The following is a 13,905-nucleotide window of genomic DNA, read 5'->3' on the forward strand; positions in this document are numbered from 1 at the left end:
GTGTTAAGAGCAGTGTTTTTTAAGCAGACTTTTTTGGCAGTAGTATGCAGGAAGGAAAGGCTGCAATAGGAACCAAGCTAGGAGACAGTTATGGGGAACTAGGAGTTGTATTATCACTATGAGAGTCTTAAAATGGAGCGGGCATTTTGTCAGGGTTGCTTTGTCTAGAAATAGGCATTAGTAAATTTGTGATAACTCTCTGAAGCTTCACAATCTTTTACCTGTGAAGAGTATCAAAAAGTAAGGGACCCATTTTCCAAATTGAATAACATAAGAATTGGCGTTGGGCTTACACTTCTGGTCTGTACAATTAATCTAGCATTTTACTTCTGAGAGGGCACTATAAGAAGTGATCATGTATAAAAGGCACAGTTATCTTTCTCTGACTACTTTTAAATAATCTAGTTTTACCTAACAGCTAGTTATGAGTTTATCTATCAAAATTCTTTTAAAATCTGTATTTTCCAATTTTTATTTTTTTAATTTAATTTTATTTTTTGGCTGCGTTGGGTCTTCGTTGCTGCTCGTGGGCTTTCTCTAGTTGCGGTGCGTGGGCTTCTAACTGCAGTGGCTTCTCTTGTTGTGGAGCACGGGCTCTAGGTGCATGGGCTCGGTAGTTGTGGCATGCGAGCCCTAGAGCATGTGGGCTTCAGTAGTTGTGGCACTCGGGCTCAGTAGTTGTGGCTCACGGGCTCTAGAGCGTAGGCTCAGTAGTTGTGGCTCACGGGCTCTAGAGCATAAGCTCAGCAGTTGTGGTACACGGGCTTAGTTGCTCCACAACATGTGGGATCTTCCCGGACCAGGGCTCGAACTCTTGTCTCCTGCATTGGCAGGCGGATTCTTAACCACTATGCCACCAGGGAAGTCCCTGTATTTTCCAATTTTACTACCCACAGGAGTAGTAATTTTCAGGGATCTGTCTTCTAATGTGATACTGTCAGAAATTATGACAGCAAAGAGGTTAAGAGCACAGTCTATGGAATGAGACCACTGTATTTAAATCCCAGCTTTGCCACATGCCAACTCTATGACATTGGGATTTAACCCCCACTTTTCCTCAGTTTCCTCATTTATAAAATGAAGATATGATAGTACCGACCATAAAATAAGATTGTTGAGGAACTCCCTGGCAGTCCAGTGGTTAGGACTCGGTGCTTTCACTGTGGTGTCTGGGGTTCAATCCCTGGTTGGGGAACTAATATCCCACAAGCCTCCAGGCATGGCAAAAAGAAAAAAAAAAAATTGTTAAAAGGGATTAAGAGAGAATGCCTGGTTCAAAGTAACAACTCAACTTTTAGCTATTATTTAGTAATAAAAATAATAGTATTTGATTTTTAAAAAAATACCATTCTTGGAGCAGCTTAAAGGACAGAATTAGAGGAGGCAAGAGTAGGTATGGGGAGATCAGTTAAGAGACCGGACAAGAAGTGATGGTAGCTTGAGCAAGTGTGGGCACGGAGCTAAAAGTGGACAGACTTGAGTGATATTTAGGAAGTAAATATTTACTTCCTAAATATCACTCGACAGAAACTTCACGATGGGTTAAATAGAGGGTCATTGAGGGAATAAAAGGTGTTTTCATAGGCTTCTGGCCTAGGCAGTTGGATGGATAGAAATCCAATTTGGTAGGGCATGGAGGGTGGGGCAGGGGAGATGCTCGTGATTTTAGTTTGGGATATTGAGTATGTTAAGTACGAGGTGGGGTTCAGGTACATTTTTAAGAAGCATTGGCTCTACAGTACACCACAGTTTAGGAACTGTTGATATGAATATTTAAAAAAAATAGAGAACTACTGATGTAGATAGATAATTGGATACTGGGTTTGAAGTTCAGGGAAGTTGGGGCTGAATATAAATTTAGGTGTGGTCTGCATACAGAAGGTAAGTGAAGCCACAGGTGAGGATGATAGTATGCAGAGAAAGAAGAGAAGGGAACCTAAAACTGACCATGAGGAATTCCAAAACTTAAAAGCCAGGAAGAGGAAAATGAGCATGTAAAGGAGTGGCTAAGTGTTAGAAAGAAAATCTGGCAGTGGTAATGGCACAGAATACAAAGGAAGAAAGTCTTTTAAGGAGAGCATGGTCGTGGAAAATGAGGACTGAAATTACCCATTAGGCTTAGCAGCCTGCAGGTGTCATAGGTGACCTTTCAAAGAGTTGTTTGAATGTTGATGTAGGTAGATGCCAACCTAAGGAGTGAATGGGAGGTAGTGAAGTGTAGTTGTAAATATAGACCACTCTCAAGAGGTTAGCTTTGATAGCTGGACAGAGAAAGAGGTTGAGGGAGGGATATATATATTTTTTAAATATGGGAGAAACTTTATCATGTTTAAGTGATTATGGGATGGCTGCAATGGAGAAGAGGGTGTTGAATTCACAAGAGAGAGGATAATGGATAAATTTCTGCAAGAGTGATGGGATCTAAAACTTAAGTGGAGAAATTGGTTTTTAGTTATGAAGGGAGGCACATATAATAGGAGGGAACAAGGAAAGGAATGAATATGGATATAGAGGGGGGAAATGCTGATTCATTGTGTGATAAGCATTGCAAATTGATGACCCCTGAGTACTGTGGTACTTGTTCCTGGAGAAGTGATTGGGTTGGAACAGAGACTAGGTTCCTCTCCAGTCTGCTCTTGGGATAGCTCAGCTCTTTGCTTGACTTTGTCCCCTTTGGCCTCAGCAGTGCCACCTCGGCCCTGGGCCCGTGGACCTCAATGTAATGCATAATGCATCTGCTTAGTTTCAGAATCTTGTCTGGATTTCTTTTACTTTTTCCTGAGGCAGTGAGACCAAAACCAAACATTTATACATAGTCTTGACAGGCTATTTAAATCTAATCTTCTAGAATTTTCATTTTTGATACTTTGAGTTCTCTAATATACATTTCATTTATTAGAAATTTATTAAGTTCATACCATGAACTAGGCACTGTGCTAGGTACTTAAATAAATATTTAAGATATGGCTGCTTTAAGGAGCTGGAAAGACTGATACCTATCCAGAAACCTGACTTTTTTCTCTTGATAAAGGCATAGACTATAATATCTAGATCTGAATCCAAATTCTTTTTGCAAAAAAGAATGCCAAATTAATATCTATTTGTTTGAGAATGTCATAAAGGGATATTAATTCATAAATTATACAACGTGGATGTCCCCTTTTCCTTAAGCTCTGTTATTTTTTCATGCTACTTCTGTAATTAAAATGCATAATTTCCTCACCCCTAGAGTGTTTTAACCGTGTATCATGTGGTCTTAACCTGAGTTCTGTAGATCTCAGTATATCTATGGATTGGTGGCTTTGTGGGTCCATGAATCTTCTGCAATTATATGCAAAATTGTTGAATGTGTATACATGGCTTCTTATAGTGGAAAGAGAGTCCTTTTTTATCAAATTCTCAAAGGATTCTATTGCCCCAAAATATTAAGAACTACTATACTATTAAAAATCTTTATTTAATAGGCTCTGGCTTATGAGTATTTTACACCGTTTACCATTTAGATTTCCTCACAGGAGGAAAGGGAAATTGAAGCTGTAATATTTAATAATTCTTAAAATTACTAATGCATTTTTTATATAATTTTTCAAGTTGCTATTTAAACATTAGGATTTGTTTTTACATTTATCTAACAGTATTATAATTTTTCTACAGTTTTTGTTGCAAATACATTTTCTGTTTGTCTTTAGTACCAGGACCCCCTAGTGATAATGGCATCAGTATTACTATGATCTTGATGGCCTGGATGGTTATTGCAGTGATCTTGTTTCTACTGAGACCTCCTAATCTAAGAGGATCCAACCTAACTGGAAAACCAACCGGTCCTCATAATGTAAGTGTTGTGGATTAGAAATGTTTTGGGGTGGGGGGATGGGTGTGGTCTGGGAAAGGGGAGGAGTTTGTTTTGACGGAAATATCTGAATTAGCAAAAGGAAGATTTAGCTCACGGAGTAAGTTCTTCCTATGTAGTCCTAGTAAATCTTGAAACCCCAAATGGCTTAATCTTCGTGCAGTTACATTTAGAGAGAAGTACAGACCAGTAGCCCCCAAATCATTTTAAGGTGAATTCCAGTCTTTACTCATGTGAGAAACATAAAAGTGATCCAGTTCATAATAATCCACAGCAGTATTTCTCAAATCTCAGTCTTCCACTACCCAGTTCTGTCCACCTCACAGTTGATCTCTTGCCTCGTATGCTTCCAGCTCCCCCTCCCCAAATTCTCTTACTAGCTACAGTTCAAATGTTTCTACACACACATTCTTCATTTTCTCCGCTTCTGTCCTCACTATCAAATACAACAGAGACACTGAGCCTATCTGGCTAAACCTGTTTTCCCATCCTATTTCTCTCAACTTCATTCTTCCAGTTCTGCATCACAATAGGTCAACTGAGCTGGCAAAAGGAGAGGTAGGAATCATTCATGTTGATAATCTTGATAGTCATGATTACAGCCATTTTTAGAACCTAACTGAAAGTATGATAAAGTGACCCAACAGGGAATTTTTGATAGAGCCTCCATTAAAGGATTCCTTTAATCATTTTCAGAACCAGTGTTTATATTTTTTTCTTTCCCATTTGATTTGGATATTACGTCTAAAAATATTTCCATGACAGATTTACTTGTTGAACACCAAATTATCCCACTAATTCCCTTCTCCAACCTAAAATAATTGCTTCTTTTCCCCAATCCTTCGTTGTTACTATTAAAAAGAAGTTTGGTTAGACCAATTGCTTATACAGGAGAAAGCAAATGTGCAGTGTTAACTGGTCAGTGCTTTGGGGTTTTTTAGGATTAAAACATTTATATATGTAGCATGCTGACTTAAGAAAGAAGGCATCATTAACACTATATAAAATGCCTTAAATTTATTTTAGGGTTTTCTTGGAGAGGAGGGTATCCATAAAACAGCTTGTATATTGTCTTGATAAAGTGCTTTCTCCTAAGCCTTTTTTCTTACTTTCTGTGCACAGTTTTATTACTTTCATATCAAAAAGCAACATCCTCAATGTTTGGAACTAAAGAAACCCAACTCAATTAGAAGCCATTCAAAAGTGACAGTCCCCTGAACCTTAGTTCATTGTAGACCAGCAGTTCTAAAAATAATAGTCCCACAGCTCTAGGAATAAGCAAGAAAACATATTGACTAATTCCAAGTAGAAAAATTCATTATCCTCAACTAGGGCCTCATATAGCATGTCAGAGTAAATAAATGGAATCTTCCTGAAGATTCCTAGAAGGTCTGCTCTTTCCTTTACAGTTCAGAAGCTTTCTATTACAAGTAACAAAAATCTGTTCAGGGGCTTCCCTGGTGGCGCAGTGGTTGGGAGTCCGCCTGCCGATGCAGGGAACATGGGTTCGTGCCCCGGTCCAGGAAGATCCCACATGCCACGGAGCGGCTGGGCCCGTGAGCCATGGCCACTGAGCCTGCGCGTCCGGAGCCTGTGCTCCGCAACGGGAGAGGCCACAACAGTGAGAGGCCCGCGTACCGCAGGAAAAAAAAAAAAATCTGTTCAGCCTGGTTTAAGTAATTGGCTTTATTGGTTTACACATTAAAAAATCCAGAGGTAGGATTAATGTTTAGAAAGTTTAACGGCGTCATCAAAGATCTGGGTTCTTTCCTCAGACCATTAGCTTTATTCCAAGGTGGGCTCCCTTTCTGGTCCCTATAGGGCGGCTGCCAGTTGCAACTGGTGCCACATACTTCCTCATTGACTGACATTCTGTAGTGAGAATTATGTCTTTAGCTTCACTTTGATTGTACTGTACTTAGTCACCTTAGCAAGAGGGATGAGACTACCTTGATTGGTTTAAATATCTCCTCTGGAGCTGTCAGGGAGAGCACTTTTACCTAAGTCAATATCACTGTTACAAAATTTTCCTTTCTTCCATGCTACAAGGAAGAAAGAGACAAACATTGGTGAATCACAGTGTTAATCTAGTGCTCCCTTGTGCAAAAACGTACAAGAGGTCCAAATAAGTATATGATTTGGGATGGGAAGGTGAGGGGCATTGCTGCTCAATTCTTACTGTATGTGTTAGACTGGTTGCACTGGGAGATTTAAGAAGTCAATTTCATAATTCCTCTCTCTTTAATGCCAGGGACAGGATCCACCAGCCCCTCCTGTGGACTAACTTTGTGGATATGGGAAGTAAAAATAGTTAACACCTTGCACGACCAAATGAACGAAGATGACCAGAGTACTCTTAACCCCATTAGAACTGTTTTTTCTTTTGCATCTGCAATATGGGATGGTATTGTTTTCATGAGCTTCTAGAAATTTCACTGGCAAGCTTATTTTTGCTTCCTGTGTTATCACCTTTCCTATATTTGAGTAAATGATACATTAAAAAGTTACATGGGGCTTTTTTGGTTATCCTAAACTTAAACATTCCATTCATTCTGTTTGTAACTGTGATCATACTTTTTGTGATAATTTCTGGCCTGATTGAAGGAAATTTGAGATCTCTACATTTAAATATTTTAAAATAGTTTTGATGGGTTTAAAGATTGTTTTTTAATAAGGTATTTATAAAGTTACTTGGGGTTATCTGAGATTGTATGAAAGAAAATTAGAACCACATTGTATTTACACTTAACCTTGGTAGTTTATTTGTGGATGGCAGTTTTCTCTAGTTCTTGGGACTGTGACAGCCTTTGGAATATTTTACAAGTTACAGCTGAAATCTGTATCATCCACTACAACTGGCTTATGTGGCAAAGAAAAGGAGGAAAGAAGAAATGAAGTAATTGTTTACTAAGTTTTTATTCCCATAAAAATGTCTAATATAAGAAAACTTAAACATGATTTAAATATGGTGGATGATTTACAGTCCATTATATGAAATTTGTAAGCCACTGTACACTAGCCTTACACAGTTCATGAAAGGAGGAAAAAATTTAATTCTTTCTGCATTTGCCAGGTGTAATCTATACAGTAATAATTTAAGCTATAATTTATTTTTGAAGTGGGTGCCTCTCAGGAAGCTGCTTTTCTGTTGTAAAACTTCCCTGTTAAATGAAACTATCTTAAAGTTGTATTGGGGGCCTGTTTGGTTACTGATATTTGAATCCTGTTTACTTATTTACTCTATTATTTTCTTTGAAGAAAAAATTTTGAGTCTTGTTATCTTTCTGACTTTAAACAATATTTAATGAATTCTTGATTTACTCCAAGGGAAAAGGAGGAAAATGAGAAACATCAAGGATCTTTTTTTTTCTCAACCTCTGTCTCATTCTTGTTTGGTAATAGGATGGATTGGGGTGGGGAGGAGCATTAATATAAGTAAAAATTTGAAATGTGAAAAAATGTAAATGGTTGCATTGTTTTTTTTTCAGTTTGATAGAAAATGAATACAAATGGCATAAAAAAATTCTGCATGACCTGTGTGGTTATGGAATTTTTTCCTAGCAAGTGATTGCAGATGATTTATGGGGGCTGGAAGATATTTTGCTATCAATGTAAGGATTTTCCCCCACTAGATCAGTTTAGCTTTTAGCTGTATAGATCTGAGAAATTACTTGTATGAATTGAATAAACTTCTCTGTATCATTGTACTGTTTAATAGAGTCTCTGATACAATTATGTGATGCTCATAGGGTATTTTTTCCCCTTTATTATGATTATATTCTAGGCTATAAACACTGTAAGGGCTTCATTTCATTATATAATCCATTATTGACTGCTTGCATTCCTCCTGTGCATCTTGGCTTTGTCCTCAACTTCTTGAAATAATATAACCTACTCTTAATTACTTGTGTTAATTGAGAGGTATTGTAACACAGGTAAGTCAAATCCTGGATAAATGAACACCATAGATTTAAGGGTTTTTCTCTCAATATGGCCTATTGGAAGCCTTCCCAGCTCTACAGCTCTTAAAGCATTTAAAGCAGAGAGGCAGGAATGGCTTAAATGGAGCTAAATCCCTATAAGCATTCCTTTTTCTGTCCTTGCTCCTGAACTTTGAAGGCTAGCACATATGTCCTAACAATCTGCTGTCTAAGCTGCTAGAAGGCTAGTCTATGGATATGATACTGATGTGTTCACTGAATCTGTGGCTCACAAATAATTAAGAATTGACTTTGGTTGAAGAAGTGGCTATGACATGGAAACAGAATATGTAGCGTTAGCTAGAGACCTAGAAATCTGGGTTCTTGTTCCTAGTTCTTCATTTCTGTCACATATACTTAATTGACATTACATTAGAATATTAACGTTTTCCTATATGGACCATCTATTTAATTAGTAACAAAAGTTTTTAGTGAAGTATTAAGCCTTGGTTTTTTTGCTTGTAAAATTTCTTTGCACTCCTGACAAAGACGGTGTGCAATAGCACATAAAGTATTTCTATTAACCTAACTAGTAATTCATATTATTCTCTTTAATTCCTAAAGCTTCTACATGTGGCCTTTTTATTGAGCACACTCTTACTCATTACTTGGCTTGTAAACATTCACCTGAACTGTGGCTACTGTCATTTTTAAATAATCTGGAAAAAAGAAAGATAAAGCTTCACATTTTAATCACTTTTGGCTCTTAAACATTCCACAAATGCCATTAAGAGTTTATTTTGTTTTAGAGTTATTTAATGTTCTTTTATGCAAAGTAATGTTTTTTTGCTTTCCACGTGGAAAAAGTTAACATTGGAACTGTGTATAGTAAAAGATTTTATCATGTATTTATCCAAGCACTATCCCATGGTCAGCAAGTCATATTTTAAACTACTTGGAGAAAGTTTCAGAAGTAACTATTAAATACAGCTCTTCCATGGTTACTTTTAGTGTCTTTGTGGTATGCGATATTACAGTGTTTATAGAATTATCTTTATCTTACATCTTCAAAGGAACCTCAGAAGTCTGTCACCCTGAATCAAAGTCTGTCACTCTAAATGAATATGTGCTAAAATTTGACGAGCTCAGCTTAAGACACAGAACAACAACTTGAAGGAGAAATGGAGAGAGTTTAAGTTAATGGGTTAAATTTTTGTTGTTGCAATAGTAGGTTTAGTCTTAACATTATAATATTTCTAAATGAAAAGTCATATGTATTTGTTACCATGTCTGATGATTACTTTGTTAAAAGCAAAGGTGGTCATGTGATGTACCAAATGTTAATTGCTGTTTTTAAATGTTTAAATCATGCCAAACAAATCATGTCTGTGCCATCCAGGGTTTATTGTAATCTTTTACTGAGTACTTGGATTGGGATAAAGGGCTTGTACTATGCACTTTTTATTAATGAATAAATAGAAAACATTAGTAACACTCACTGTTATCTGTTTGGCTTTTGTGGGAAGAGAAGTGAGCATCTCTTGCTTAGTAAAATGTTAACATCCTTTATTAACCAGTTTCTTTGTAAGACTTTTTACCCCTAACTAAAAATTCCTAAGATGAACTTTGAGTTACAAGAAGAATATTTATGTAATAACAGTATGGGGCCAGTATTCAAAAGTAAGGATTCTAAGAATCTCTAGGAAATTAGGTTGCAATTACATTTCTTTTGTTACTTTTTATTTCTTCCTAGAATACAGGTTCCATAGACATTTGCTTTGAGGGTATAATATCCTATGTGTTAATTATTTGAGCGGACATATGTTACTCAAAAGGAGCTAGACATGTAACTGTACTGAAAACACCCAAAACTGAAAGTTTGTGTTTGCTCTATGACCTGGAATGCATCCAGATACTAAAGATCAGGGACTTACCTGGTAGTCCAGTGGGTGAGACTCTGCACTCCCAGTGCAGGGGGCCCAGGTTCGATCTCTGGTCGGGGAACTAGATCCCACACTCATGCCGCAACCAAAGAACCCACATGCCACAACTAAACATGCCGCAACGAAGATCCCACATGCCGCAACTAAGACACAGCGCAGCCAAAATAAATATTTAAAAAAAAAAAGATCATTAATAACCATACACATAAAAATAGTATAGTTTTTCTGGTATGATTATGATGTCAATGTCTGTGTGATACTTAAGTGTTAAAATAGCAAAATTTGTGAAATATATAACTTCCTGGAGATAGTGACAAAGTCTCAATCTAAACTTTGTTACTGTATGTCAGTGCATATCTGAATCCCCAGCAAAACTGTTTTCATTAAATGGCTCTGCAATACTAGTTTTCCACCCAGAAAATGGAATTCTAATAAAATAAGTTTTTGATCCCTGCCATTTCATCTGATAGTTTTCTCAACTCAGAATCTCAATTCATAAAATTGGTTCTCCCCCACCCCCCAAAATGTTCTGTAAACACCAACCATGATTATCTCCCATGTTTAGGTTTTTTAAAAACTGGAGTTATCAATGTGATTTTTCCTCACAAGGAACTTAACCCTGCATATCTTTTCTCAAACAAATTGATTACATCTGTTCAATAAACATTTCAACAAGTGTTTATTTTTATTGCTTAACTGTTTATGCTTTAAAATGGGTGTTATTCAGGACTAGATTATAGAAACCATTTTAAGCCATCAGATGCTAAATTGAGATGTCTGTTGATAGGAGGGAGATGTCTGGAGGCAGGGAAAATGTAGGGATGCACAACAACACGTGTAGTTTTAAGAATAAAGCAACTTTCATATCAAGTAAGACTTATTATTCCCTTAAAAACTCTGCTTAAAAAAAAAACTCTGCTTATTTTTAGAAAATTTAGGAATCAGAAAAAAGTTATTTATAATCCTTGTGATGCCAGAGGTCTGACCTCTTAAATATATGGTCCTACACCCTACACTGCTCATAAGCTAAACTCAGGCTATGTCTTGATAATGAAAGGATTTAAATTGCATTGTTTCTATTCACTTTGAAAAACTGAGCAGAATTAAAGAACATAAGTACCGCATAGCAGACTCAGCATTGTGGAAAAATCTGTGTTGTTTTTAAAGAAATGTATCTGTTATATAGTCACTCATTAATTCAGTGACAAAGAAAGAGATGCTTTTATAATACATACAAAAGGCATTACCCTAGACTGAATGCAGCTTTCACTGACTAATTAGTATGTAAACATCAAACTTTGGAAGTCTGGATGTCATAAAGGGGATTCCTTACAATCCAGTAAGTACAATTTTGTGGTTAAAACATACAGGACGGGGACTTCCCTGGCAGTGAAGTGTTTTAGTAACACTAAGTCATGACTGTGCTTGCTTTCTTTAAATTTGACGTTTAAGATGACCTTGGAGTGAGGAAACAGGAACAGAACTGCTCTCACTAAAAGTGGGAGACTCCATACGTTAATTTCACTTCCTCTTAGGCGGCACTTACATCTTGCATGCTCTCTGCTATATATCATGCACAGACATCTCAGATCCCGAATTTGGCAGGAGTATTTGGAAAATGTGCCTGGAGGGCCGTCCCACTTCTATACCCAGGGATCAGGACGGGGATCACTAACTGGTCCAGTCATGACGGGACTCAGCATCCTTTTGACGTGAGGCGCCTCCTTCCCAGAAGCGGCGGGTCGGAGGTAATGACTAAACCCTGGGCCGCAGGCCCGGAGGGTGCGGCGGACCCATGGGACCGGAAGGCGTGGGAGTGGAGTAAGCCGCTGTCTGATCCACAGAGTCTAGGGGGCCGAAAGACGAGGCAGGCCCTCTAGGCTGCTGGGGAGACCGGAAAGGGGGCCTGGACCTTCCGGTCCCCCTGGGCCGCAGCCCCAGAGTATGGCTGACCTGGCGCGCACGCGGCACCACCTCAGCGCTGTGAGGCAGGATGGGGACACAGGGAGGGAAGAGGGGGCCAGACGGCAAGAGCGAGCTCTAGACTACCGGGAAACTAGACCCTGACCTAGGCGTAACTGGGAGGCTATCCCTCGGTCCTTGGCCGACCTGCGGCGCAGACAGCTCAGCCCAGCGCCGCTCGCGGCAGGGGCGGGGCCGCTGAGCTGGCCCGCTGAGCTGGCCCGAGCGGATTTGCCCAGGCTCGGCCGGGGGGTGGGGTCTGCCCCTCCCAGCGACGACTAGTCACGCCCCCGTATCCACCGCCCCTGGGCCCCGCAGGAAATAGGGGCGGGCCCCGGCCTACAGTGGCGGGAGGGGGAGCAGGGATGCAGCGGAGGGCCAAGTCCGGGAGGGCTTGGCTGCGGGGGAATGAAGCCTCCGCCTTCTCGGGTGGAAACCCTTAAATACAGGCTCGGGCCCGGGACTCGGGGTGCGGCGCTTGGCAGCCCGAGAGGGGTGTGCGGTGAGGGGAGATCAGACGGAGCAGGGCCAGAGTGCTGGAGCTGCGGCTGCGCGGCCCAGAGCGAGGAGCTGTCCGAGCGGTCGGGGTTGGAGCGATTACCGCTCTCTGTGCCTGGAAGTGGGTAAGCGCCTTTCCCGGGCTGGCTCCGCCACCCCGTGGGGATGCTCCCGGGTCCCGGCGGGATGTGGAAGGAGACGGGCGGGGTGTGCGCGCTGCTTTTAGTCGCTCCCTGCGCTCGGTCCCAGGCTCCCAGTGTCACGACCCCTCGTCTCCTCTTTTGGGCTCTGGGCGGGAATAGTCTTTTGGGTCTGCTGCCCTGGAAGAGGGAGAGCTTGGGCTCAAGACTCGCGAGTCTTCCAACCGCTTCTCTTTCTGCTTTTCTCCACTTTCCGACTTAAATGAGATTTCCCTGGCGCCTCTGAAAGCCGAACGTCCACCAAAGGAAGTAGTCCTCTGGTCAGGGACCCCATTTTGGTCTCAGAATCATAGTCTTTTGTTTGTGTTTAGAATCTGCTCACATGGAGGGCTGCTGATTTCCTCACGTCGCTCGTCTCTCTTCTTAAGAAACTAAAGAGAAAACGAACCAGAGAGCCCTTCTGAAGGCGAAATCCTAAGACATTGATTCTGTCGTGACATCTGTATGGACTGTCCTGGAATCCATTGTTGGCCGCCACACTGTATAATGGCTTTATTTCATATTAGGGAAGGCCTTTCTTGGGTGCTTCAGGAGATTGCGTTTGTGTGAGACCTTGAAAAATTATTCCTCTTTATATATAGGAAAATAATTGAGTAAGGTCGAGAATTCTGTTATATAGAAAAGAGGGATTCACTGGTAGGGAACTTTTCAGGGATATACAGAGGAGTAGCTGTTCATTGACTGCCTGCCCTCAAAGACACAGTGAGTCTTTGAGTTTCTTCAAATCCCCTATGAAATGGACAACAGTAGTCTGGTCTGTTTCTTGGGGGATGCGGGGAGCGGGGGGTGGTTCTAGAAATGAAAGAGGTTACTGTCTGCTCTGATATGTGCTTGTTAGTGCCCAGCATCTAGTTTAAGGTAAGGGATAGACAACCCTGATTGAAAGGATCTCATTTCTTCTCCTATTGCTGTACTACTCTTTTCTCCAACATAAAATCTGTAACCAATAAGCATACTCCATCTTCTCTCTTGCTATTTCCACAGCTTTACATGATACCCTTTAGATATGAGGTTAACAGTCTTTCTCACTGATTAAGTATTTTTCCCGGGGCAGGCATCTGTTAGTATTTAATTTTTGGAAATATCTAAGATGATTGTGAAGTTGATGTATCCATCTGTAACGTCCACTGCCTTAGATAACTGGGTATACTGAAGAGGGGTGGAGTTGGGGGGATTATATTCAGTTTAGATTGTAATAGGAGCTTCGCTATTTGTTAGCCGCATCTTTTAGGCTGAAATATTGATCTGAATTTGTAAAATTTTAGATGAAAAGTAGTTTTGGAATGGCCTGCTTTGCTGTGACTTTCCCAAAATACAGAGGTAAAAACTCATTTCAAACTGACTCATTTAGTAAGCAGACATTCTCATTTCCCTGACAGCACAGTAGAGGGTCAGAAGGTAAATAAAAGTAGAAATAGAAAATGGAATCAGAAGATATCTGTGTCAGGCAAAGTATATCACTAACACTGTATCAAGCTCCGTATTAAAGCTTATTGAAGATTTTGTTGAAACTTCCAAGTGGTAATTTATTT

General features: G+C 39.9%; 2 protein-coding genes across 5 annotated transcripts in view; both read left to right on the plus strand.

Annotated features, from left to right (window-relative positions):
* Positions 1-9,264, plus strand: part of SMIM14 (small integral membrane protein 14) — a 71,567-nt gene extending 62,303 nt beyond the window's left edge. The window contains exons 4-5 of the mRNA XM_004266247.4: positions 3,690-3,832; positions 6,102-9,264. Of these exons, the coding sequence (XP_004266295.1) occupies positions 3,690-3,832; positions 6,102-6,134 (176 nt within the window). The 3' untranslated portion in view covers positions 6,135-9,264. The remainder of the gene's footprint in view (positions 1-3,689; positions 3,833-6,101) is intronic.
* Positions 9,265-11,564: 2,300 nt separating this feature from the next.
* The window catches only part of UGDH (UDP-glucose 6-dehydrogenase), a 53,858-nt gene continuing 51,517 nt past the window's right edge, over positions 11,565-13,905 (plus strand). For 3 of the 4 annotated variants that reach the window (XR_007476830.1, XR_007476829.1, XM_004266245.4), the window contains exon 1: positions 11,565-12,298. Coding sequence is in view for 1 of the 4 variants with exons in the window: in XM_004266245.4 (XP_004266293.2) it covers positions 12,084-12,298 (215 nt within the window). In the remaining 3 variants the exon portion in view is untranslated. Of the gene's footprint in view, positions 12,299-12,684; positions 12,855-13,905 lie in introns of all 4 variants that reach the window. The other variant, XM_033421676.2, reaches the window with a different exon arrangement.

Source organism: Orcinus orca, chromosome 4 (genome assembly GCF_937001465.1).
Source record: "Orcinus orca chromosome 4, mOrcOrc1.1, whole genome shotgun sequence".
Lineage (NCBI taxonomy): Eukaryota > Metazoa > Chordata > Mammalia > Artiodactyla > Delphinidae > Orcinus > Orcinus orca.